At 45.0% G+C, this 25,567-nt stretch overlaps 3 protein-coding genes across 4 annotated transcripts in view; 1 reads left to right on the top strand and 2 right to left on the bottom strand.

Annotated features, from left to right (window-relative positions):
* Positions 1–1,749: 1,749 nt before the first annotated feature.
* Positions 1,750–10,747, bottom strand: PRPH2 (peripherin 2). The gene is made up of 3 exons (XM_064707021.1): positions 10,167–10,747; positions 7,199–7,445; positions 1,750–1,986 (listed from the first exon to the last, which is right to left on the bottom strand). The coding sequence occupies exons 1-3, from the start codon at positions 10,745–10,747 to the stop codon at positions 1,750–1,752; spliced, it is 1,065 nt and encodes a 354-aa protein (XP_064563091.1).
* Positions 10,748–17,010: 6,263 nt separating this feature from the next.
* On the bottom strand, positions 17,011–19,866 carry TBCC (tubulin folding cofactor C). The gene has a single exon (XM_064709016.1). It carries the CDS (start codon positions 19,775–19,777, stop codon positions 18,743–18,745), a length of 1,035 nt encoding a protein of 344 aa, XP_064565086.1. The 5' UTR covers positions 19,778–19,866; the 3' UTR covers positions 17,011–18,742.
* Positions 19,867–19,942: 76 nt separating this feature from the next.
* BICRAL (BICRA like chromatin remodeling complex associated protein) overlaps positions 19,943–25,567 on the top strand; it is a 45,560-nt gene continuing 39,935 nt past the window's right edge. Inside the window, exon 1 of one of the 2 annotated variants that reach the window (XM_064709014.1) lies at positions 19,943–19,955. The gene's annotated coding sequence lies outside the window, so the exon portion shown is untranslated. Of the gene's footprint in view, positions 19,956–20,437; positions 20,460–25,567 lie in introns of those variants that run through there. The other variant, XM_064709015.1, reaches the window with a different exon arrangement.

Genomic DNA, 25,567 nt, shown 5'->3' with positions numbered 1-25,567 from the left:
TGAGAAGGTGAAAGGGCACCACAGACACCTGTCAAATCAAGCCTTGTGTAGAGGTGGCCCGAAACAGCCTGGGCACTGAGATGGAAACTATGGCGTGATGCGTGGACACATCCCACTTGTCCTGCCTTGAACTGTCTGTCCATCCTAGAGGGAATTGGGGCAGGAACTGGAGGAGCTGAGTGCTGCTGGGGCAAGTGCACAAGGGATTAAGAATGAAAGCCAGGGGGCTGTGCAGCGGTGACACAGCTGCAGACACTGCTCCCTTTGAGGGCTGGCCACCAGCCAGGGAGGAGGGACCCACCGAGAAACCTCTCCCTGGTACACCCTGAGAAACAGAGGGTTTGCACAGCCAGGGTCAAAGTGTGGTGCCTGGCTTGCAGGGAGGGACTGAGGGCTCTGCAATCCTTGGTGCAGGGGGCTGGGGCTTGGTCTCTAGGGTTTCCTTCCCTTTAGCTGAAATTATCTGGCAAAATAAACTCAAGATGATGCTTTGTTCCCTTATTAAAGGCTGCACGCCACAGAAAACTCTTTCCATGTTTTATTCCAACTTGAGAACAGGATTCTCCAGCTATGACATTATGTTTGGAGAGATGCAGCATATGCAAAATGTGCCTTCCCTTTGATTTAAAGTACTCCATCCCTGATAAAGTGAAATTTTCACATTGGGGATTGATTTAAACTCAGTTTTCCCTGGTCTGAAAGGGTGAGGCTTGGTGTACTTGTGGATGAATGGTGTCCACTTTCTAGGCCCCTGGAAAACATTTAAAGTATGAGTTCTAACTGGCCTGGGTTTGGGTCTGGATTTGGGTTTGTCTTTTTCTTGCCTTAAAAATAGTTGGGCTTGAATATTCTGGAGCAAGTTATGAGATGACATACTCTGTAAAATGTCCAGAGTAACCATAACTGGCACATGCTCATAGCCTGGATTCCACCCACTAAAAGATGAATCTTCTAAGCTTCTGCAAAGAATTTAAATACAAGGTGAAGCATAAGTCTACAACACATACATTCAAGATATACAGCCTGCAAAAACCCCTGAGAAATAACCCCTATCAGTCTTACCTGAATGTTGTTTTTATGATGCTTGGCTGCTTCATTAAATTACAATTTTTGCTTAGAACATAAATTCTCAGCATAAGTTTGCATCTTGTTCTATGTACGTCTTAAAAATACAGCAAAAAATACCATTGCTTAGCACATTAACAAAAATCACATATGAGAGGTTTGTCAAAATACCTGTATACTAAGTTATATACAATTCTGGAAATCCTTCTTTCTTTGAATTCTATCATGTTACTCTCCAGAAACCCAATCTGTTTGTCCTTAAAAGCTGAAGTACAGAAAGTATGCTGATGAAACAACTTGAGCAAAAAAAAAAAAAAAAATTAACTTTTCCAATTCCACTTTTAATTTCAAAATAAGATGGAATGGATTGCTGTGTGATGCCAGCAATCTTTTTTTTTAATTTTTTTTTTTCTTTAACTAACTGTCTCTGATAAGGGAACATGTGAATATTACAAGTCCTAGTTGGGGTCATATTCCCCAAAGGATCTGGATATGGTGTACTCACATAGTGGATAAGTGTTTTATCCCAAGGTGCACTATGTTGTATGCTCCCGTGTACAAAAGCGAACATGCGTAGAAATGTGTATTCAGGTGGTTGATACATAGCTTTTCAAATGTAGATATATTCACAATTCTCAGTTTGTGTTATTTTTCTCTGAGAAAAAGTCCACCTCAGCGAGCAGCTCAGCTGACTGTTGTGATGGCTGGCGTCTTCCCGCCTTCCTCTCCTTCGGCCCCTTCGGCTCCTGCTTCCACCTGGTTGAACTTACCCAGCTTTTTCAAGTTCTCCAGCGCAGATTTGAAAGTGTCCTTCAGGCTGTTTTCCAGGATCCACCCTTCACTCTCGCATTCAGGGTCTTCAGGATTGGCAATGCTTTCCAGGGAGGTGTGCAGCAGGCGCAGGCCAACCATCACCGACATCTGTGCCGGGCAACGGGAGAGGCAGAGAGCGTCAGCCGGGTCTGGGCACTCCATCCCACCTCCCTGTGCCTGCCCGGGCACCCTGGAATGCTGCTCCCAGGGGCCATGTGCCCAAGGGGCCTCTCCACAAGCCCCATCAGTGTTGGTGCCTTCCCAGGAGGCTTTAATGCATCCCTGGCTGCTGTGCACGGGGTGTCCACAAGGCAGTTTGGATGTCCTTGGCCACCACCCGCTTAGTTTTAGCTAAATATTACAGCTTTGCATTGATCTTAATATGCTTGGTGAGTATATTAAGCTGATCAAGGAGATATTAATGAATCAGTGTCTCTGCAGAATGGAGCAGAGTTAGGATTTGAGCCATTAGTTTGTCTGGTTCAGATTCTGATTTTGTTTTAATATAGGTATATGTGCAAATAAGGAAACCAAGGCAGTGGGTGATCCCTCCCTGATTCCACCTAAAACAAATTTTATATTTCTGATTAAATATTACCTCGTCCCAGCAGCCCTGACTGAGACTTTTTCTATTGTACTGTGTAACCCTGCTGACACTGGCAACACCCTGCACCTGCCTCCAGAGAGGAAGTGTGGTTTCAGCCTGTTTCCTGCCTTCTAACACCGTTCACAACAATCTGACCTCTCCCCTGTGGTGCTTGTGAAGAAAGTGATTGATGAGAAGTAGAGAAGGACAGAAGAGCAGCTCCCAGAAGAGGCAGCCTGCTGACGTGGTGGGGCTGGTGGTTGGGATGGGGCAGCAGTAGGATTGGTTTGGTCCTTCAGGTGCTGGGTGAAGCTCAGATGGAGAACACCTACTCCTGGCAGGACCTCACAGGACTTGTTCTCTAAGGGAAGTGCAATGCCTCTGTCGCACTATCCAGTTTCCCAAGGAGCTGATTACCTTTGGTCCTCCTCAGCCCTGATGGCTGAAGAGGCTGGCAGGTTTGAGTTAGGGATGCAGCCACATGGCAAGGGCAGAGGCAGAATTTACATCTGGCTTTTGGGCTCAAGGCACTGCCCAAGCATGTGCTTCCATGGACCATCCATCAGCCTGTCTACTGTGGTCATCCTACTTGTATATGGTCAGTGTCTCCAAACTCTTGGAAGACTAAAGCTACACTTGTCTACTCTCAGCCTTTGCAGATGTTCTTATTTCTCTGCCTTCACTCAAGATCAGAAAGGGAAAAAGATTGGTCAAACAAACAAGTTTCATCCAATGCTTCCACATCCAAGGGCAAATGTTGATACTGCTTAACACAGGAATGTATGACTAGCCACACTTTGGTCACTAAGGAAGTTTCTAGTGGCTCTGAGTCTGAAATAGTCTCATCTAGCCAATAATATGATGACTTAAATCAGTTAAAGCACTATTCTATAAAAGTCACGACAAGTGACAAATCCCATCACGTTAGTCTTGGGATTTAAAGCCTTTGACATCTCCCTTCCACTCTGAGTCCCAGTTTTGCTGCTCTCACTCATGGGGCTGATATCTTTGAAATCAAAGGCTGTTGCAAGTGCAGGTTAACAGGGCTGGGTGCAGGAAATGGCCTCCACGTCGCTCTTTACTTGTGTTGCCTTGCTGCATGTCAGCAGGAGCTTTGTATTGTGATTGACTTTACAAGTGCCACTGTTTGACTGCCTGGTAGGTGGACTGGCTTCCTGGATGGCTCTAAGTCACTAAATATCATCATGCTTTTAAAAAGGAATGTGCTTGTGCAGCACTGGACATCTGACCTGTCCTCGGAAGAGATTTTGTGGTATTTTCTCTCAGTTTAAGACTTTGTTTTCTTAAAAACCTTTCTAAGCAAGATTTTGAGTCCCTGAAGCTGAGATTCCTTAAAAGCAATGCAAAATGTCTGTCTCCTTGCCACCCCCACTGATCTGAGCCTGCCTTCTCTGCCAGATGAGAAGAGAGCCCAGGAAGTTTGAGACAGGTGTCTGGTAAATCGGTCTCTCTCCTGTATGATCACAGAGAGTCTGGGACCCCAGGTTTAGCTCAAGTCATGCACCAGGGAAGGCATAACCCCAGGCACCAGTACGTGCTGGGAGTGACAGCAGCTTGGCAGCAAAGGGCCCTGGGGCTCTGGGTGACACCAAGCTGTCCCTGAGCCAACAATGTGCCCTTGCGGCAGAGTGGGAAAACAGGATCCTTGGCTGCATTAGAGGAATAATTGCCAGCAGGCTGAGGAATGTGATCCTTTTTCCCACAGCTAAACCTCCAGCCTTACCCAGCCTGTGAGTTGTAGGTTTGAGCTGAACCACAACCCAGCACAGAAGGCTGTGGGGTCAGGGCCCCGGAGCAAGGCCAGTCCTGCTGAGGGATGATTTCCCTGTCATGGAAACTCTTGTCACTTTACAGCAGCTTTAAAGTGTCTGGAAGAACATTGTTTCTCCACAGTGTTTCTCCAGGGCTGCAGGGCTGGGCTGGTGGATCCCCTGCATCCCAGCACACTCAGCTGCTCCAGCTAGGCCAACAGAGCAAACTGTGTCCTTCTGGAGGGCCCATGCTGCCTGTGGGCTGGTTTGGGAGATCTCCAGGGTTCGCTCCTACTGTTAATGCATCAGAAAGGTTGCTCTCCAACACAGGACATGCAATGTGCCTCCTGTGAATGTCTCAGTGCTCTCCTGGAGCTCAGCCTGGGCCCAGTCTGTGGCACATGAGAAGTGAATCCCAGGGTCTCGGCTGCTGTGGCAGCTGGACCCATTGATATCCACATGTTTGCACAAGTGGAAGACCTGGAGTATCTCAGGAACCAGCCTCAGCTCTCTATTCCTTTTGAAATGCCTTATTCAGGGCACCCTTGAGCCCCTCTTTTCCCCTTTGCTGGCTGAGGCAGGTCAAGAAGACATCCAGGCTTGCTCTTGTTGACCTTCTGCAGCGAAGCCCATCTGCTTGCCAGGGTTTAGCCTGAGGCGGCTTAGCCAGAGCAGGGTGTGATCTTTTTTTGTCACCCTCATGACTGGTTGTCACACATGGGAAGCCTACAGCTTTTGTTAGGAGGAGCAGCTTCTAGATATTAGCATTCTTTTCAAACAGAAGTTTTGATGTTTCAAAACACAGGTTCATCCTTCCTTGTGCCTAGTATAGAGAGGTGAAACAGAAATGCCCTCCCTAAGGTCCCTGTGCCTGTTTGGCATGTTACCTTTTTCTACAGCTCAGAATAACAGCTGTCATTAGTATTTCCCCTCCATGTTCTCTCCCCCTTCCCACACCTCAATTCCAATAACCCAGCTGGAAGAGTTGTCCATGACCCCCAGAAGGGCATTGTTGGAGAAGCCCCTGGTTTGAGTCCATGGTGGCTGCAGGTGCAAAGCAACCCAGGATTTTGCTTTTCCACTTTTCTGTGCCTTCCCAGAAGTCAGTCAAAGTGGAAATGAGGAGCACAGAGCCAGCACAGCCTCTGCCCCTGGGCTCACCCTGCTCAGACCCACACTTACCTTGGCCAGGAGCTGGAACCTCTGCTGCCCTCCTACTCAGCATAAAATTGTTTCCTATCCTGACTGGAATTTAAAGGAAGTTGTTATATTTCAAGGGAGACTAAATTAATGTCAGTTTCCTGCTTTGCTTCCTCCCTTCAAAGGGAATTTCAAACCCAAATCTGGTCCCTTTATGGTAGAATATCATGCAAGTAATAAATACTCAGGAGGGCAAGTTATTGTAACCCAGGATCGTGTTGTTTCTTTCAAGTTTTGCCCTACAAGTCCTCTGATTGCCTGAAAAAAAGTCTCACCTCCAATTTTGAAAAAAGCAAGGAAAAGAAGAGAAGATCTTATTTCTCATTATGCCACAGCTGAAAAAAATACCCAGGTGTACTTTGAAGAGTTAGGCATAAAATACTGCATTTTTATCACTGTTATTAATGTTAACATATCACTGTCATTAATCTCTTTCAAGTTAGCAGAGCTATGTTACAAGTTCCTAGTCATGATTTTTTGCAGCTGGCATTGGTATTTTTGTGCATTTTTCCCCTGAGTTTTTGAATTTCTTTGACTTTTGAACACAGTTAAAATTCCCCTCCCTTCAAGAGCTCTGCACTTGAATCTGGGCTAAAATAAAGACCTTCTCTTTCTTTTCTTAGCAGAATAACAGAGCAAAGAGGTAATACATTTCCCTGCAGCTTGGAGCAGTTATTTTTAAAACAACACAACATGGAGTAACTTCATGATTTTTTTTTCAGTTCACAGATTTAGGTAGGTGTTTATTTTCTAAAAAGCATCTTCATTCCTGGAAGGCTGTAGGCCAGTGCTTGTATCAAAATGTAACTCATCTTTTTTTAATTTGCATGTATCTAAATTTTTTAAAAGGCAGCTGAATCATTTAAAATAGGCAATGCCATTTGCAGCAGCCATTCCAAGGATAGGAAAAGATCTGCTGCACCCCAGGGAGCTGCACCCTTTCTTTTGCCAGCAGCTCCTGCCTGATCTCCACATCCAGCACCTCACGTTCCAGCCCTCGTGCCACTGCCAGCCCACGCTCCCCGAGCATTAGTGTTGATTAAACACCCTGGCTGGAGAACTGGCCATCTCCCAGAGGCAGGGGATTCATTGCATTGGATGAACAGTATTTTATCAGCCAAGCTGCACTTTGGTGCCCACAGACACCTGCCTTGGGCAGTGCTGGCACCTGTTTGCATTTGCATCGTGTTTTGGGAAGCAGAATAAAATTAATTTAATCCACTTGCTCCACCTAAACCACTTTTTCTGACCAAATGCTTTCTTGGAGCTGATGAAGGTCCACACACTGCCTTGAAATCTTTCCACTGTGTGTGGCTTAAAGCCTTATTTTGTTCAGGGTGTAAACCCTTTAACTGCATTTTTTGTCCCACTAATTACTGTCACACCTTTCTGATGTGCTGCTTTTTTATATTTCTCATTCCCCACAAATGGTGACACATGTAAAATTAATGCATCTGGACAGTAGAGCCCTTGCACTCTCTTCCCTGCTCAGCACCTTGCCTTGGACAGAAGATCACTCCCTTTTCCCCCTTTTGCTGTGGGATACTGGAGGCTCTGGCCCCTGCTAAGAGGGATCTGATCCCACACCCCCTCCACCTCTGTTTCCAGCCTGGGACCTTTCAGCCCTTACTCAGCTATCAGATATTTTCTCAGCCAAACAATGGGGAAATTTATTTTAACCAGATTTGATTTTCGCTCAGAAAACGCCCCTGCTCCTGCAGAGCTGGCACTGGACTGCAGTGTGTGTGAGGGGAAGGGGTACCTCGAAGAGCCACACGAGGAGGATGACGGCGCCCATGGAGCTCATCATGCTGCTGTAGTAGCTGAGCAGCGCTTCCCGGCAGCCGCGGCGCCACAGGTTGAGCTCCTCGGTCTGGTAGTCGTAGCTGTAGTGGGCAGAGTTGTTGGTGACCTGGTACTGGATGCAGGGCCTGGGGGAGCTGGGGTTGCAGCAGCTGAAGGGGACTCCGTCCACCAGGTACCGCCCGTCCACATTGCTTTTGATCCGGCTACGGGCAAGGGCAGAAGGGAGTGTGAGGGCACACACAGACACAGACATACACACACACACAGACACACACACAGACACAGACACACACAGATACCCAGGAGCAAATCTGCACGAGGACGGAAAGCGAAGGCAAGGAGGATTTTCCACCATGCCTTTTCTCCGCGTCCCCCTGTTCATGTAGCGGTGTTTGTCCAGGGTGTCCTCTCTCTCTCTGTGCTTTCTCTCCTTTTCTATGTCAGGGCTACACTGAGTCTGTAATTAACTCCTCCTGGTGGAAATGCACGCCCTTGGGTCACTTCTTCAAAGAAATTAATTTTTAACAAAAGTGAATGATGAGAGAACTCAGTCAGAAAAGAGCAATCACAGCATAGTTAGGATGGAAGAGAGGTGCTGGAGCTGACCTGAACTTGGAAAAGAACCCAGAGCAGCCTTGGAACCCACTCTATATCTATTGATCCAGCAAACCTAATAGCTTCTTTTTGATGATAACATCTCCAAGGAGGGGTTGTGAATTTATTCTTGGCGTGGGAAGGTAGCCAGTATTGAAAACATGAAATGTGCTTCAGCAACAGGATGTTGCAAAATTTCAAAATTTCCAAAGTCCTTGCAGGAGCTCCCCCAGCTATTGTTCATCTGACACTGTGGTTGTTCTCTGTTAACAGTCATTTAGCCTGGTGTCTTAGGAGATGTTTAGAGGCAAGATAACTTGGAAGGCAAATAGTTCCACTGACTCTGCAGAAAGACTATAATAAAAGGACTGCAGTTTTAAAACAGGCCATTTTCTTAGAAAATCACAGAATGGAGAGTCCCAGTGGTGTAGAGAGGCGAAAAAAAATCTGAGTGTCCCTTGTAGCTTTCTATATGGATATTTTTAAATTGTGTCATAGAGACAGAAGTGATTCCAACAACCTGGTGAAGGGAAATTCCACTTTGCAATCATGACCTAAATATATCTAAAGAGCAAATGCAGCTGAGGTTTTCTCTCTAAACGTAAAGTGTGCTCTGGATTGGGTCTAATTCCCATTCATGTGTAAATGCTCCACCAGTTTCAGAGAGATTGGATATTGGATCAGGCCTTTGCTCTACAAATAATATAAAAATCCCACTGTGAGGGACAGACTCCCACCTTCCTTGGAACTACGGAGAACTTCACCATTGGCTTCAAAGGGGCCAGACTATCCCACCAGGAATGGGAGCAGAGATTGTGCACCACCACGCAGTACAAACCTTGAACTCACTAAAACCCATCTGTAGATTTTTAATGCCCTAGTTCCTGCCTCAGTAGTACAAAGAAATTACCTTGAGTCTCAGTCCCAAACAAGGCATGAGTTATTAAGGACACTATAACCCCGTTTTCCCCCTGTGCCTTGCCCTTCCACTGCTGCTGGATTAAGCTACAGCTCTCAAATCTCCATATAATGCTGGCGAGGTTTTTTCAAGGAGTTATTTATACCCATGGGCATACCTTTGCAATGGGAACATCCCCTTATCCAATAGCGAATGTATTTGTTATAACACCCTGCAGTGCAACGGGTTAAATCTGTAACAGTTTCCACTAAAAAAAGTCCTCATTCAGAACTGCAAAAACAACCAGACCACCCAACAAGTCAAAGGAACACACAGAGAGACACACACGAGATAAATACCATTTACACAGTCAGGCAGGGATCCCAAGAGATCCCAAGAGATACACAAAGCTTTTTTTCAAAATTACTTCAGACATTTTTAATACGGCAGTATATTTAAAAGGCAGATTGCTTCCAGTTTACAGGACCCATTATGCAACCACAGAGCATAAATGTTGACGAATGATGTTCCCAAAGAACCCAGAATAACCATTTCTTTCCCCGGTGCTTAATTTTTTAAAAGTTGTGGGTATTTATGCCTAATGCCACTTTTTAATTTCAAAAGTTCATTTTGTTCTCATGCTTATTTTCTGCTTGAGCTTACTGCACCTAACCTGATTTTAGGATTACTGCCTCTTTGGGCACTGACATCAAAGCCATTAAGGTGTTTCTGGTCAACAACCTGATCTGGTTTGTACAGAAACAATAAACTAGTGCTGCTTTCATGTGAGGTTTCAAAAAATTAGGCACAGGACAGAACTTAAAATACATATGGCTACAAGGGCCACTTTGTAAAGCTAAGAACATCAATTGATGCTTGGTATTATCACAGCACTGAAGCAGTCCATTGAGTGAATACAAAAATAAAATTCTAAATCTTAAGGATCTAAAAGACAAGAGTTATTGGCAAAGTGTTTTTGCCTCTATTTATTTCCATCCATGATTAGCTGCCAATATCTGAGTGGAGTTTTAAAAGTGGTATCAACAGTATATCTCCAGGGAATTCTTTTTTTAGGAAATTAATCAATCACATTGACATCTGCTTAAGATCAGTAAAGTTCTGCTACTTTCCTGTTGATTTTGGGAGTGTGGCTCAAGGTAATGGGTTTATAAAGCAGTAGAAGACAGTAAAAACTATTTAGCCTGTCTGAGTAAGAGCGGGAACTGTAGTTTGGTGCTTTTTATTTTATGTTATGGACGACTTTGGAGGAATTTGTCAGGGGAGGAAGCAATCCAGCTGGTCATTTGGGACGATTTATGACACAAGACCCCATTTTACACAGACCCCCTTCCAGCCAGCGCCTGTTGGCACTCGAGGCCAGCACTGACCACACATGGACACTACGTGACACAAACCCCAGCGAGTCACTTACTCTTTCACTTCTTTGGAGCTGAAGTCCAGATATCTGTTGCTGATCCATTGGATTTCGAACCAATCTTTGTAGCCGTTGTTGCCGCAGCACTTGAACTCGATCTGGAGCATGTCGATGGTCTTCTTCATGAAGCACCTCCCGGGGGTGTCCGTGTCCCGGTAGAACTTCATGCCGTTCTTCAGCCCCTGGGCCAGCGTGCTCTCCAGGGAGCCCCGCATGAGAAAGCAAATCAGAGCCACGAAGAAAAGGAGCATGTTAAAGACGCAGCACAGAGCCAGGTAAGGTTTCAGCAAAGGCTTCCACTTGGCAAATTTAGCGGGATCCAGAGAGTCGTAACAAATTTTTCCAGCAAAACCATTGAAGGCGCAGGATAATATACCCATCAATATCAAAGAATTGGGCACAAAGTGGCTTTCAGAATTGTCCATCACCTCGCTTCGCTTCCGGAGCTCAATTTTGAGGAACAATCCCATGCTAAAAACAAGGATTCCAGCAAACACCGAAAACCAGTTCATGAGCCATAGTCCCTGTGCTAGCTTTACCCGTTTCTTCTGATTGAATTTGACTTTCAGCAGTGCCATCTTTGTAGTGGGAGATGTTGGAAGACTTCACAGCCTGGACCCCTCTTCTCAGTGTAAGCAACTCGAGGAAGAACCATTCAGGCGTCGGAAGAGATCCCGAAGGGCGCGTCGGGAAGCAAGCCGCTGCACAGTCCTTCCATCTTGAAGACCTCTGGTTAGGATTCAAGTGAGTAAAATATTTAAAGGTCCCAATTAACAATTTCACATTGGTGAGAATAATGGACAATTAGCACCTACAGCTATTTCTGGTGGTTTCTTCCAAGCAAAGGAGAAACACTCTCAAGGTTTCAAATGATTTGATCTGGACCTGCAAGACGTCATTCTAATACCTTTAATCATTTGATCCAATTTGGAGAAATGTCTGTCAACAGATGAGTGGAAGTAATCCCTCATTTTACTATTTAGTAGATTTGTGCTCTCCTATGATAGGCTGTTGGGTGGAATATGAAACCCCAGAGATATAAAAAGATCTTTGTTGCCAGAAGAATATGGAACCTTTGAGGAAAAAGGAAGAAGGCTCTGGATTTAAAAAGGCTGTTGTATACAAACATACACTTCCTCACTGTGATCCCAACATATTCATATCTACAGCCAGACCTACGTTTGAGTCCTTATCCTTCTGTGCTGGCTTGAGATGACATCCTGTGGCTTAAGTATTCTGAAAGGAGATAAGCGTGTAGTTTACGGTGACCTAAAAAAACGAAGCTTGGCATTTTCTATTTACTTCCAAGGCTTGCACCATCTCTGGGTCTTGGCAGGAGAGCAGGAGAAAGGAAAAGTGCAGAGAAACTCAACAAATAAACCCCGGGCTGAAATCTAGAGGTGCTTTCATAAAAAGTGAGCTGGCATGAGCAGCTTACTGGATAATCACCGGGCCGGGGAGGGGAGCAGGGCTGCCCAAGGAGACCCACCCGGGAGCTTCCATCAGGGAGGAATCCACCTCATGGAGAGGGACCCTGGGGATGCTGTATCTGAGGGCACGGGGGGCATCCCGGGGGTGCTCCGGCTCTGCAGAAGGACCTGCAGACCTGCAGCCGGCTGTGCTGGGGGGCACAGAGAGGGTCCGAGCCCTCCTGCGGCTGCCGCCTCCTCCTTGCGGCACTCCGCGGTGCCCGGCTTCTTCCACCCGCCCCACTGCTCCAGGAGCTCTGCTTGCTTTGAAACATCATCTCCCACTCGCCCCGCAGGGCTTTGGAGCTGCTGGGAAACTCCTGCACTGCCTCGCCCCTGTCATCACAGCGCAAAATTAACCTCAGGCTACCCCCAGCAATGGAAAATATCCCTGCAGGTGTGTGAGGGCAGGACTGGGAGGATTCTCTCCTGCCTGCCAACCAGACCTGCTGCTGTCACCACCCGAGTCCCTGGGGGCATCCTCTAGTGGCTGCCAGCAGCATGGCTACCAGCCCCCGGCGACACCGAGGGGAAGGAGAGTGCCAGGATGACGCCAAGTGTGAGAAATAATAACACAAATAATTAAAAAGCCCAAGCACTGAAAAAAATAACGTTTTCATGGTCAGCAGCTCTGTGGTACCGTGGATGCTTCTCAGTTACCATTTGAGATCCTGGAAGGCTGAGGGTTCCTTCTGGAAGGACAAAGGCTGGCAACTCACAATTTCCTCCTGTCCTAATGGAAGGTGTTTGTGGTGGACCTTTCCCAGCCCATCCTGACGCTATTGCGCTGAGCTGGAGAGCAGCTGGTCACTGGGATTTTTCTAAAGCAAGCCTGGTGGTTTGCATTGCTGCTGCCCTCGCTGGCGAAGAGTGAGTGTGTAAAATGAGAGGGAAGGTGATTATCCATCAGGGACTATTCTCTCCTCTTGCCGTGAAGAGGATGAGAAGTGCTGTTTCTTGAGAGAGCCTATTCATGTTTTTGTACAATAAGAAATAGCTCTGAAATAGCATCTCTCCTGGCAAAATATCCCACAACCATTGTAGCACATGTTGTGTTTCACTGACCCTTTTGGGGCTCGGCTAAGAGACTTGAGTTTGGAAAATGTATTTATCTGACAGCCTGGAGTTAATTCTGGATAAAGGAACTTGAAACCATTTCCTTTCTTGTCAGTGATGACAGTGAAACTGTAATTAAAGTGGAAAAGAATTCTGCACCAGATCTGCAGGTCATGAGGATATACAGTGAAATACTTCCTGCCCACAGCAGATGAAAGCCTGGTGCTGCTCTGGATATGGGTAATTTTGTATTCAGGAGCACAGGTGAATCTGAATAACTGTCAGCTTAATAATTTAACATTTAGATACCCATGATAAATCTGATGCAGCAAAATCATGGAAGTGTATACACTACGGTGTTTCCTGTAATTCAGGAATCAAAGTAGTGAAGTAGAACATGCAGGACGTGCTTCAGGGCTCACTGATCCCTCCAGATTGACTTTTCTGCCTATAAACAAAGGAAACAGGAGAGGTTCTCATAAATCACTGCTAAATTGTTAGCTGGGAGATGATCAGGAAAAATCCTGGACCTGATGTTCAGGAAGGGACGCTCACCTACTAATTAGACCTTTGAGACTTCGGGTGGTCCCTCTAAAGTCATCAGGGACAGCAGTCAGCACCACCAGAACAATGTGGATCAGGAAAAGCGCTGTTTATTTAAGTAGTTTTCAACAGCTTGATACCAGCTGGGGACTTCAAGTGGCAAAAACTACCCCACCCATCAACTTGACTTGCCCTGCTTGGGGGTTTTAAAGGGGATTGGGTAACACTTTTTAAGTGGGAATGAATGATTCCATATTGTCCCAGGCCTGGAGCAGACAAACCCCTGTGCAAGCATCGGCACAAACCGGGCAGCCAAGGGCTGTCTCTGGCAGAGCAGCCTGGAGGAGATGAAGGTGATGGGAGATCATCGAGAAGCGTTTCAGGGTGGGGATAGTTTAAAAAAGAAAGCTTTTTTTGCCTGGCATCTGCTTTTCTGCTTTTCTTGAAAAGCTTTTTCTTGGCTGCTATTCGTCTTTAGTTTGGCACTTACTGCCTCTTTAAATAGAGTATGCTGAAATTGATCCATAGCAGATAAAAGCTAATTACTGCAAGAATGTTTGAGTTAATGGTCTCCTCAGAGGTTGTCTATTAAATTCAACTGTATAATTCATATGCCAATATTGGAGAAAAAATGGTAGAATAAAATATTCAAATTATTATTGATCTCACCATGAATCTGTTCAAATTCAAAATCTAGTTAAAAATTATAATATGTATGTAGACCAATACAATATTGATACCTTTTCAAAAAGCTATGCCTGCTAACCTACATATAGGGTACAAATTTATCAGTTAAGAGAGAGGAACATAAACAATTTAATCTGGTGTTTGTTAAACAGTCTGGTGCTCGGCCCTGGACCAATCTTAGTCTTTCCATCTTCAGGGGTGTAAGATATAAAATACATACATGCCTAAACTGTGGAAGTGCCCTCGGTAAAAAGAATAATTTCCTGGCCCAATCTTTCTTTCACACTGCTCTGTGATATGAAATGTGTGCCTTTCTGAGGCTTTTTTTCTCCTTTCCCTAAGAGTGGCTATATTTCACTGCAGGAATAATGATGTCTAGCTTTACCTTTGATGGGAAGCTATTGTGTAGAGAGGTTCGCTCATGTACCCTCACCTATGGCTTTGCTTTCAATTGTAACTCGGTGGTGTGAACAGGGACACTCTCGAGGAACAATGTGATAAAAATGCTGTACCTCACTGTACGATTATCAGGGGGAGAAAAGTCTGATTTATGACTTTCTTTTTACCTCCTTACACAGGAAACTTGGTAGGCTACTATTTTTGCGCCATGTGAGGTGACTGCAGGTTCTGAGGCTGGAAACAGAGGCAAGTTCTAAATTCACTGCTGGGATTGTTGTAAATCCTGGGAAGAGTGACATGACCTGCTGTACTCTGTGGCTCCTGCCCTTTGCTGGGGCACACTGTGGGGGTTTTGGTGTGGTTTTGCTCTGGGTAATTCCCAGAATTTCAGCCATCATTCATATGGTGGTGTGTAATGTGCTCAGAAAACACAGCTTTTTTTTGACCTCCAAGATGGTTATTATGAGTATTTGTTTGTATTATTGTGATGCCTGGGGTGTAGCATTCACTGCTGAAAAAATAAGAGTTAGAAATCAAAATTTGTATTTGCAGAAACAGGAAAGAAATATGCTGGGAATTAAAAGAAGCTTACAAAAAGCTCATTATAGTCATTACTGCTGGAAAACATCTCAGAACAACAGGTGGATCCCCCAGTCAGTCAGATAAATCAGATCATGATGTGAATGGAAATGCTGAAATTTCCCCAAGTTGCATAGATTCTTCTTCTTGCTATTCCTGTCTTTCCTTGTATGTGATGAAATTAGCTGTTTAGTAAAACCTGAAACAATTCCAGGTAAAATCACTGAGATTTTAACCTTGTCTACAAGCAGCTATTGCTTAAATAAGACACTTCAAAAAAAAAAAAAAAATCCAAGCCTCCAAATATATAATGCATAGAAATGTGTAGGAAATTGTCTTATGCATGTATTTCTTACCTGTTTTTTTTTTCACAAAACAATTCTACTACAGCTCACATCAGAATCTATTTGAATGAAAGAGAGCTGGCTAAAGAGAGAATGCAGTAACTCCATTTCTGTTCCTGTGACTCAGAGAAGCAGGGGCAGACAGAGGGAAAAGCCTGGACTCCAAAGGGAACCCAGGGGGAGTTGATCCCTCTCAGGGCAGACCTCGGGTGAGGGGATGGCCCCATGGAAGCAGCAGCAAAGATCCAGCTGCTTCTCTGGATGCAACTTTTGGTCTGTGCCACCCCTCAGAGCCTCAACAATGGCAACACTCAAAGCTCTGTTTTGAGTGAAAACAGCCTCAGTTTTCTCCCACAGGCTCAGCGTTGTGTGTCTTTGCATAGAAGTGTTTTGTTCCCCCCACAGACACACACAGGAGTTTTACAACGCTGAGTAACAGCCCTGTGGTGGGCTAAGGAACTTTCACTGGCCTTAAAGATTTTGGTGAGGCCACAGGCTGGAGGAGGCCTGTCCAACTAGGCTGTCTTTCAAAAATGTTTGACACAAGACTGCTTTCCTGACTCCTCATGGAACATGTTTCTGCAGCTCAGTGCCCCTCACTATTTTGATAAACTTTCTGCCTGTAGCTTCTCTTCAGGGCAAATCTGCACAAGGTTTGTGGTGCTGATGTTCCGTTATCCCATGCCTCCAGCAGGCATTTGTTTGCAGCCCTTTGTGATGTCTAGCATCATTAATTTCTTTAAAGTAAATTATTTTTAAACAAGCTCCTGGTGGAACTGGTGGCACTGTGATGCAAACCAGAGCTAGAGTTCTTGAAGAGACTTTGTTCACTTCAGTTGTACAATATGCAGGGTAAGTGATTGCTGGCTGATTAGAAATACTTAGGAGTCTGCCTTCTCTTCCTTAGAGACCCAAAAAAGTTGCAATTTCTATACTGAATAGCCCATGAGCATGCTAGTAAACCTTTTACTAGTGCTTAAATTCTCATACAGCATTAACAGACTGTTGTTTCAAAACAGTCTTGAATTTCTGTTATGATTCTACATCAGGGAAGTACAATTCAAAAAAAGTGTATGGAAACATGTGCAACTCTGTGTGTGTGTGTGTATGTATATACATTTATATATATATATGAGATTGTATGTTTAGAACTATAAATCACATTTAGGTAATTGCCTGACCAAATTTTTCTGGACTTACTGTTGTCAGATTGAATCTCGTTTCACACCATGCCTGAGCAAGAGCCAGTTATGTGTTCTGTATTACAAAGGTAATGCCAGATCTTTAGGGTAATTGTCTGGCACCAAGTTCCTGAAAACTATTACCTGCCAACTGTGGTTTGACCAAAGTCAAGTGTTTGGAGCAAAGAAAACAGTAGGAGCTGGGATGTCAATAACTGGTTTGTGAAAAACATCCCCAAGGAAGTAATTTCAGAGAGAAACTGAAGTTCAAGCTTCCATGTTTTGACTCCTGTTGTTTATTCAGGCAGAACTGCATGCCATGGCAGGAGCTGGAACAGGACATGGCACTTCCATGGGAGGAAGGCTGGGAAGCCTCAGTGCACCCCTGGTACTGCCTGGGGTCTCTTTCCCTGTCTGGATCTGCTAGGATCCATCACCACAGGAAGGAGGTGTCAATGTTCAGAGCTCGGGGCAAGCAGAACAAAGGCTTTACTGTAATTCTTGCAGGCTGAACATTTTGCAATCTCAAGGCTAGAGGATGCTAACAGGATTGATCTGGAGAACAATTAACTACAAAATCAGATTCTGTACCAAGATGGACATGTTAAAATAACTTGACAGCCACAACTGATCACATCCCTCTAACAAAGGATATAAATGATTACATTAAAGTAAGACTGAGGGTGTATTCTTTAAATCATTTTATGATGCTGTCAGTGCAAAGAAGACTCACCAGTAAAGGAACAACTAAAATAATTCAAAACAAGTATATTTGAAATGCAAAATCCAATTCAGTCAAAAAATATACATTAACAGAAGTAAACAAAACTGAAAATTGTCAGGAATATTAAAAAAAATCCCTTTTGCCCTCCCCCTTTAAATTAAATATGATGAAAACAACTTATAGAAAAACATTTTCTGCTAAAGACCAGACAAGCACCTAAGTGAAGTTTCAGGTACTTCTCCTGTGAGTGATGCAGTTCTTGATAGTTCAGCTAGGATTTAGTGTCTGTTAGAGGCACATAGATGATGGCTGCACAGCATAAAGAATTTTAAGTTTTACAATAAAGCTTTATGCTAAGGCAAGATAAACAATTATTTATTGAAAAATGTCACAAGTTAAGGAGGGGTGTTAGAAACCTAAACTGCTATGTATACTTTATATATGGACAGTGGTCACTTCAGCACCACTAACAGGGCACTGTTAAGACACTGCATTCCAGTGCTGCTACTTTATTACTATTTAGCAGGAGTGAAGAGACTTAAATTATTCTGCACTTTATGCAACATGCAAATCTGGAATTGGAATACAGCACCTCTTCTTTCTGTTTCACTGACTCTCTCTGCCAGCACTGCACACATGCAGCAGCAGAGTGCTGCAGATCAGGATCACAGAACACAAAGCCTGCTGTCTGGAAAATAATGGGACATCCCTGAACATCTCTGCCCTGAAGCTTCAGCTTGCAGAGGAACAGTTAACCCAGCTTCTGTGATGTTCATCAGCACTTGCTGGATGCCTCCAGCTGCTTACAGAAGCAGCATCCTTTCACATGGCATTTACACATCGTGAACCTTTAGTATTTATACAGACTCCATAAGTTTCTGAATTTCGAGTAATCAGTGTATTAGGAGAGCATTAGATATTTATTGGAACACCTTTTTCCTTTAGATTTCTCTCACTTGAAAGAAAAGCCTAAAGCCAACTAAGAGATTTAAACCAATTCCACAGAAACTGGCTCATTGTTGTACCATAGCCTAGGACGCCTCTCAGTCTGCTGCACTGTGCACTTACAAACTCTCCCTTTAAACGAATCTTTTTTCACCCCATTACCTCACATCAGTACTGACCTGCACTCCCCCTAAGAGACACTGTGCTGCCATCAGAACATGAGAGCCACACAAACATGGGAAATTTGGTATTCGATCTTGTCATTCCAGTACAGTTTGCACTACTTGCAGCTTTTTCAGAGTCTGCCTAGGTGAATGAAAGCAGCACAACAGCTCTAACAGAGGATCATTGTGGTTTGTGTATCAGTGGCCTTTGTCCCACCTTAATAAGTTTTAACTCACAATGAGGTACTTCAGAAATTGGCAAGTCCCACAGTGATACATACAGATTACAGCAGCAACTTGTGCAAGAACAGTAAACTCTATTTGACTGGTATGCTTCAACTAAGAAACCCAGCCATATATTGTAATTCGAAATTTGAATACAGAATGGAATAATTTAATGGCATATCGGGGATTAAGTCCCACAGTTTGTGGATCAGTGCGTTTACACGAGGATCTCTAGCACGGCAGAGCTGCCTCCGCAGTCAGTCCCAGCTAGTGATTCTTTCCTGCTCGGGGATCACGCTCCAGTTGGGCGAGGGCCTGTCAGTCGCCAGCCAGTCAAAGTCATCCACCAGGTTCCAGTTGTTACTGTTTCCGTCCAGCCCAGACGACTCGAAATCTCGCTCGATCCCGGGGTAGCTCCAGGAGTAGGGGGCGAAGGAGACCTCGGAGCAGGCCTCGATCACGGCGCGGCTGGTCACCTGCACGTAGATGCGGCAGTCGCGGGTGCGGTGGGTGCGGAGCTGCTGGCAGGCCAGCGCCAGCAGGCAGTCGCTGCAGCCGTCCACCAGCACGGAGGTGGACACGGGCCCGCAGAGCACGGTGCAGCCGCTGCAGTCGCGCACCCGCAGCGTGTTGGGGTTGCCGCGGAGCCGCACCCGGCAGCCGCGCAGCTCCGCCAGCAGCACGTCCCGCTGCAGCAGCTCCGCGGGGCCGAGCTCCAGCTCGGCGTCCTGGGCGCCGCTGAACCCGCACAGCGGCGGCCCGCCCGACTCGCCCTCGGCGATGCCGGGGCCGGGCTCGGGCGCGGCGGGGTCCGGCGGGGCGGGCTCGGCGGGGCGCGGGGCGCTGCCCGGGGCCGCTTCTTTCTTGAGGGCGCGGAAGGCGAATTTCTTCTTGGGCTGCAGCTGCTGCCGCCGCGCCGCCAGGTCCCCCTGCAGCCGCGCCACGGTCTCCTGCCCCTGCCGCACCTCGTAGGGCGCCAGGAACCGCACGCTGCCCGTCAGCAGCTTCTGCAGCGCCTGCAGGCGGGCGGCCGCCTCCTCCAGCGTCCCCGCCGCCAGCAGCGCCTCCACGGCCTCCCGCTCCCGGGCGAAGGCGGCCAGGAAGAACTCGCTCTGCTCCTCCTTCACTACCTGCGCCTCCTTCTTCTGCCGCTGCCGCTCGACGCCCTGCTGCCGCTCCGCTTCCCGCCGTTGCAGCCGCTCCGGCAGCACCACGGCGGAGGCGGCCGAGCCCGCGGCCACCTCGGGCTGTGAGGGAGCCGCCACGGCCGCTGCCTCTCCCGGCGCCGCCATCTTGCCGCTCGCCTCCCCTGCGGTCACCAAGCGGCGCGCGGATTGGCTGCCCGCAGCCCTGGCTGCGTCGCCGCCGCCGATTGGCGGCCCGGGAGGCGCGCGGCGGGGGAGGGCGGGAGGGCCGGAGGGAGGGGTCCCCCGCGGTCTTAAAGGGGCCGCCGCCTCTCCGCGGGATGGGGTGAGTGCTGGCGGCAGGTGTCGTGCGGGGCGGGTTATCCCGCTTCCCAAATTAGCTCCCGGGATATAAATGAGCCCCCGCCCCGCTCCCCTGCTGTGCCCGCGCGGAGCTGTCCGCTTCTCTCCGCTGCTGTGCTTACACCCACACCTCCCCTCCCGGGCCGCGCCCGTCGCCGCCGGCCCTGGGCACGGGAGCTCCCGCGAGCGGCGGGGCCGGGCGGGCTCGGGAAAGGGCGGCTCGGCTCGGCTCGGTGCGGGCTCGGGCGGGAGGCGGAGGGGCCGCAGCCCAGAGCTCCACCTGCCCTCCCGGGCGGGCTCGGGGCCGCCCCGCGCTGCCCCTTGCTCTCCGGAGGCGCCGGGCGGTCGCGGCCCCGTGCCCGGGTGGGGGCCCCCGGCTGCCTCGCACGGCCGGCGCCTTCGGGAGGCTCCGTGCTCTAGTAAACCTCCCCTGCTGCCTCCCTCTCCCCAGTGAAGTGGCCGAGGAAAAGGCTGCTGAGCCTTGCAGGTAACTGCAAAGGTGCTGCCAGGTGGATCGAGCTCTTCCTCGCTGCTCATTTGGTTTCTGGAGTGTTTTGTTCCAGAAGAGAGCTCGGTTCTTGAGGGAAAAGTGGGAGCAGTGCCAGTGGATTACTGTGCCCCTGAGGGAGGGCTGTATGAGCAATCCACTGAGGCCTATATGGAGACATGGGAAGGAAGGCTTTTATAATTAGGAGATGTGTATTAAAGTAAATTTGCAGGAGAAACCAGAAATTAAGTACACTGTCTTAAAGTAAAAAAGTGACTATTTTGTTGTATTCATTTGAGTTTTTTTTTCCTTTTATTTGGATTTTAATTTGTGCAAAGAAAGTTAACACTAAGCACTCTTTTAGTAATATGGAAAAATCTAACTCCTGTCTATTTCTACAAATACCGTCTCCTGCCCCTTGTCATTTTGAAGTCACTTGTAACAAATTGACAGCACCTAAGACTGTCCATTGAAACAAAAAGGTGGTAAACCCAAGGTATATAATCTGATTTTTCTGTCTTCTGTTTGGCAATAGCATGAGTTTTTTACCTTATGTTCCTGTTTGGAAGTATAGATTGTTATGTCCCTTAAGGTTAGCATTTAGAAGTACCTTCAGCTTCAAAGTAGCTGTTGTTTTCTGTTTCCTGAGAATGTGGTTTAATTTCTGTGTTAGATATGATATAATGTTGTTAGAATGTATGGAGTACCTGAACCTTATATGCAATAATGTCATTCCAGTTTGGATGACAGAGGAAAGGCAGTGAAATGCCTTTAATCCTTGCAAAAGACTCACGCTAAAATAGAGAATATTCTTTCCCTAACAGCGTTAGCATATAAACTGAGGGGATTGCCCGGGATCCTTATGTAACAGTAGCACTTTGGAGCAGGTTGGATGGGCAGTGGGATAGGTGAAGTGTTTGATGCACTACAGCTCTTAATGCAGCATTACGTCTGTTGCACTACTGCAGTGTTCAGAATTTTGGTTCTGAAGAATTAGATTGAGTCTTAAAAAGTAAAACCTCTTATGCTGTAGAATGGCACTGTGCTCAGACATGAAAAAGGAAGGGTTTTGAAATATTCTCACTTGATATTTTTTCCTAGCAATGTGTTTAAATGATATATTTAGTAGTATCATTAGGTATTTTTTTTCTAATAAATAGTAAATCCACTCCTGTAGTTATTACAGCAATGTTCCATTAGACAGGAATATGGTGCAATTAATTTTCCATAAGAAAAAAAAATTCTTATTTCCATGTTGTTGAAAGATGTGAAAGTTTCATTTTAGCTAGGAGGCTCTGTTTGCCTTATGCTCCCTTGAGTCTAGCTAATACAGGTGGTAACAGTGATGGAAGTGCTTATCCTGTACGTGAGGGTATTGACAGAAAAAGGTTTTTGCTGTTTTTCATATGCACAAATATTCCTGGAGTATGGCTTTGGTGTCGTTAATGCAGATGTGAGCCAGTGGATGAACTGACTGGGTAAAAGAACTTCATGTTGGAAGGATTGCAAGCAAGCCTTCGTGTGCACAGCACAGAGTAAATGTGAAGTATTTTATGCTGTACTATAATTACTCCTTATTGTATCTGGGCACTTAGAATGCTAGGTATTCTGAATTGTTTTTTCTATAGGTGATTGGAGGTTTAAATTAATGAGGACCAAATACCCTTGTGAATAGGAGCGTCTGGGAGAGACTGGAAACTTTTCACCTTGCTAACGTGCACAACTGTTATTTTGGTCAAAAAGCAAAAGTATACCCAGAGACAAGAAGGTAAAATGTATGACCATAATGAAAAATTCAAAAGGGAGCTGTAAAATTCTTCCAACTGTTTCATCCTGATGTTCCAAAATTACTTTCCACACTTACAATTTGAGGTTTTGTATAATTTATATTGGCATGTGCATTTTTTTTTTTTTTTTGGTGGTCATACAAAGACTGACAATTTTCCTCCTGACTTTGCTGGCAGCAACTTCTATGTTTTGAGGCTGCTGTGTGTGCCAGACAGTAACCACCTGAATAAAATGTAAGCATTCTAGCTGAGGCTTGGAGTCACTTGGGTAAGCTGTAACAAGTAGTTTGGCTGTTTGAGGATATGAGAAAAAGTAAGGTACATAATTCTGTGTTATATTTTTTCCTATTTTTTCCCTCTTGCCTGTGCTTTTGTTCCTTTCTGGTTTGAAGGCAGATAGCAGTCATTTCAGTAAGACCTTGTGCCATTGTTTGAACTGTACAGTGTGTCATTTATTTTATGTGAAGGTGCAGGTTGCACTTGTTTACTTTGATCTAGTGCTGTGAAAGTCTGGAAACACGAGCTCCGTGTGTGCTTCCAGGTTTAAATCTGTGTCCCATGGTTATCAGTCATGAATGCTATCTGCCTGAAATATTTCCTACTGCTTTGCTATAGCTCAACAGCATTACCTCACAGCCTTTTAAGTGAGATGTATTGTGTAGTTCAGCTGAAGGTTCAAGATCCTGTCTCGTTCCATCATTATTTTAAGAAGAGTGGGGAATAAAAGGGAGATCCACAGAGGCAACTGTGTGCTCAGCCTCATAATAATGGATTCTTACACCTGAGGTTCCTGTGCTTGTAAAAGTCAGAGACCTCATAGATGTGGCGTGATCTCAAGGTGTAGATTTGCAGTCTCTCAAGCAGAGGAAGGAAGGAAGTAGAGTTATTCCTTCTCATCAGTATGTATTCCCAACACTGACAATTTTTATTCCAAAGGGTGTTATGCATGTGTGTTGCACCATCACACAAAAATGCTGTGTGTGTTTTCAAGAAAAGCAGCAGCCTCTGTGCCTCGCTCGCATGGAGCCCTTATCTGCTAGATGTGATCTGTGTCTGCTAGATTGAGTTTCTGCAGCAGAGATTAGCAGAGCAGCGTAATTACTTCTGGCTACAAAGTAGGTACTTCAGTGCCTTGTGCAACCAGCGTTTCCACTGATGGTTTTAGTAAGGGCTCTTTGAACTCCTCTGGCTCTGTGATCAGGCATTAAAGATGTAAGCCATATTATGATTCATTTAAGATACTGTAGGCTGCACATTTGTCACGGTGCAATGGGGCTTCATTAAAAGTGAATGTTGAGTTACTGTATCTCGGTTCATTTGGAAAAAATAAATTCTTTGAACATACTGATTGATTTTTTTTTTTTAAAGCTTTTGTTTGCACTAAAGTGTTGTACTTTATATATATCTGGCCATATGGAAAGCCAGGACAATGTAAAATACATGTGTTTTTAAATCACTCATTGAGTGTTAAAGCTAAAACTATGAGACTTACTTGGTGCAACTTAATTGCTGTGAGTAATGCCCAAGCTTTGAATGTAATCCTTGGGAATGCTTAAGATACTAATTATATTCCAACCAGTCAAGGTGCACTTGTTTTGAAACTAGTCTGAGCTGGTCCCTTCTGAGAACATGGTGTTTCCAATGCCAAAGGTGGAGAAACAGATTTCAACAAAAATGAGTTATCCTTCAAAACCAGGGACAGGCTTCAAGGCATGGCACTTTATGACAAAAGGTACTTTCAGATTAACAAAGCAAGGCCCAAATATGCTAAACACAAGACCTCAAGAGCAGGAAATGACTTAGGTTTGGTTCAGGTCTAGCTGCTGACTGCTATATAGAATCCTAACTCGCTAATTGACTGTAGGTAAATTCTGGAGACTGGGTATGTAAGCTACAGTTACTGCTTAATGGACTCTCCCTTTAAGGCAATTATTCTATTAGTTATGGAGTTTCTGAGAGTTTTTTTCATTGCCTTGCTTTACATTTCAGATACTTTTACAATTATTTTTTTAAATGGATTTCAGAAAACTGTGGTTGTTGGACTGGCCAGTTCAATGGACCACCTAGGTTCAATAGCATATCAAAGTTTTCTATTTTAGAATTGTGAATCTTACTTGCAAACATATTCCATTTATCTTTCTGAGTGATTTAAATAGAATTAACTCCAAGTCATATCCAAGTTTTCCTGTTAGCTCTCCTGCAGTATATTCCCTAGTGGATAAAACTATACTTGTATTCTTTTTGCCATTTATTCATCTTAGGAAAAAGTCTGTCAGCTATAATTTTGAATGAGGGCTTCCTCCTCCTATTATTAGCATTTGTTCTCCAGTCTAAATCTGAGAATAAATTCCATTCATACTGATACCCATTCTAGTCATAATATAAAGACTTATTTTACAGCAATCTTCATTCATATCCAAATCTTACCCAGTTGATTTTATAGCAGGAACTCAGAAATGTCCAAGTAAAACTATTCTGTTTCAAAAGTTCTGACTTAGGTGGTGCTTTATTCATAATGTCCCTTCTGTTTGTCCATTTTGTCTTGTCCTTATACAAGTGTAGCTTAGCAGGTCTGTGTTTCTTTCAAGAACACAAATGGCTTTGGTATAATTTACTATTCCACTGTGTTTCTGTATCTCTATATCACCTATATCCCTATATGGTATAATTTACTATTCCACTGTGTATCTGTATCCCTATTTCATATTTCAGGCCTCCTTTTTTTGCTTAAATTCCTCCCATTTTTGTTTTTTTTTTTTTTTTTTTTTTTTTTTTTTACAACATCCACAACACCTCAGTTGTATTAGGAATGCTTTTCTTGTTAGTTTCATTGCCAGGCTGCTGTTGTTAATTAGTACTATGTTTAAAAAAAAACCCAAACCAACACCCAAATCCTTGTGTCCAACTATTCATTAATATGCTCATCTGTATTTCTGTATCCTTACTTAGCTGATTTTTTTCCATTAATTTGTGCTAGCCAAATTAACTATGAATATGATAGAAGGTTGTCCCAATTTCTGCCATCATTTTTAGTTTAAATTCTTCCATCCGTTTTGGCAGTGTTAGTTGGGCAAGATTACTTCTCCATTTTTTCTGTAATAAAGCTCTGTCTCCAGAGGTGAAGGTATTTTTATGTTTTTCTGATACATTTCAGTGGCTGAATATCTTAAGATTATTCTAACCTGGAAGTGAGAGCTATTATTCTTTCAAAATTAATTCTTCTTTTTAGGGTACTTTAGGCTGAAGAATATGAGACTATATTTAAATAACCTAGAGAATGATATAGTAATTCTTTATCTGTTCCAGTAATAATTTTGAATT

Source organism: Zonotrichia leucophrys, chromosome 3 (genome assembly GCF_028769735.1).
Source record: "Zonotrichia leucophrys gambelii isolate GWCS_2022_RI chromosome 3, RI_Zleu_2.0, whole genome shotgun sequence".
NCBI classification, from domain to species: Eukaryota; Metazoa; Chordata; class Aves; order Passeriformes; family Passerellidae; genus Zonotrichia; species Zonotrichia leucophrys.
The sequence above is the reverse complement of the archived record's forward strand: the minus strand, read 5'-3'. Positions and strand labels throughout refer to the sequence as shown.

Bases quoted from the DNA above. Each gene is read 5' to 3' on its own strand.
- PRPH2 (XM_064707021.1), bottom strand. From the start codon at position 10,747: ATGGCACTGCTGAAAGTCAAATTCAATCAGAAGAAACGGGTAAAGCTA. The intron at 7,446-10,166 runs GTAAGTGACTCG...CCTTGCCCGTAG, and splicing joins AGCTCCAAAGAAGTGAAAGA to CCGGATCAAAAGCAATGTGG. The intron at 1,987-7,198 runs GTACCCCTTCCC...TGCCCGGCACAG, and splicing joins TCCTCGTGTGGCTCTTCGAG to ATGTCGGTGATGGTTGGCCT.
- TBCC (XM_064709016.1), bottom strand. From the start codon at position 19,777: ATGGCGGCGCCGGGAGAGGCAGCGGCCGTGGCGGCTCCCTCACAGCCC.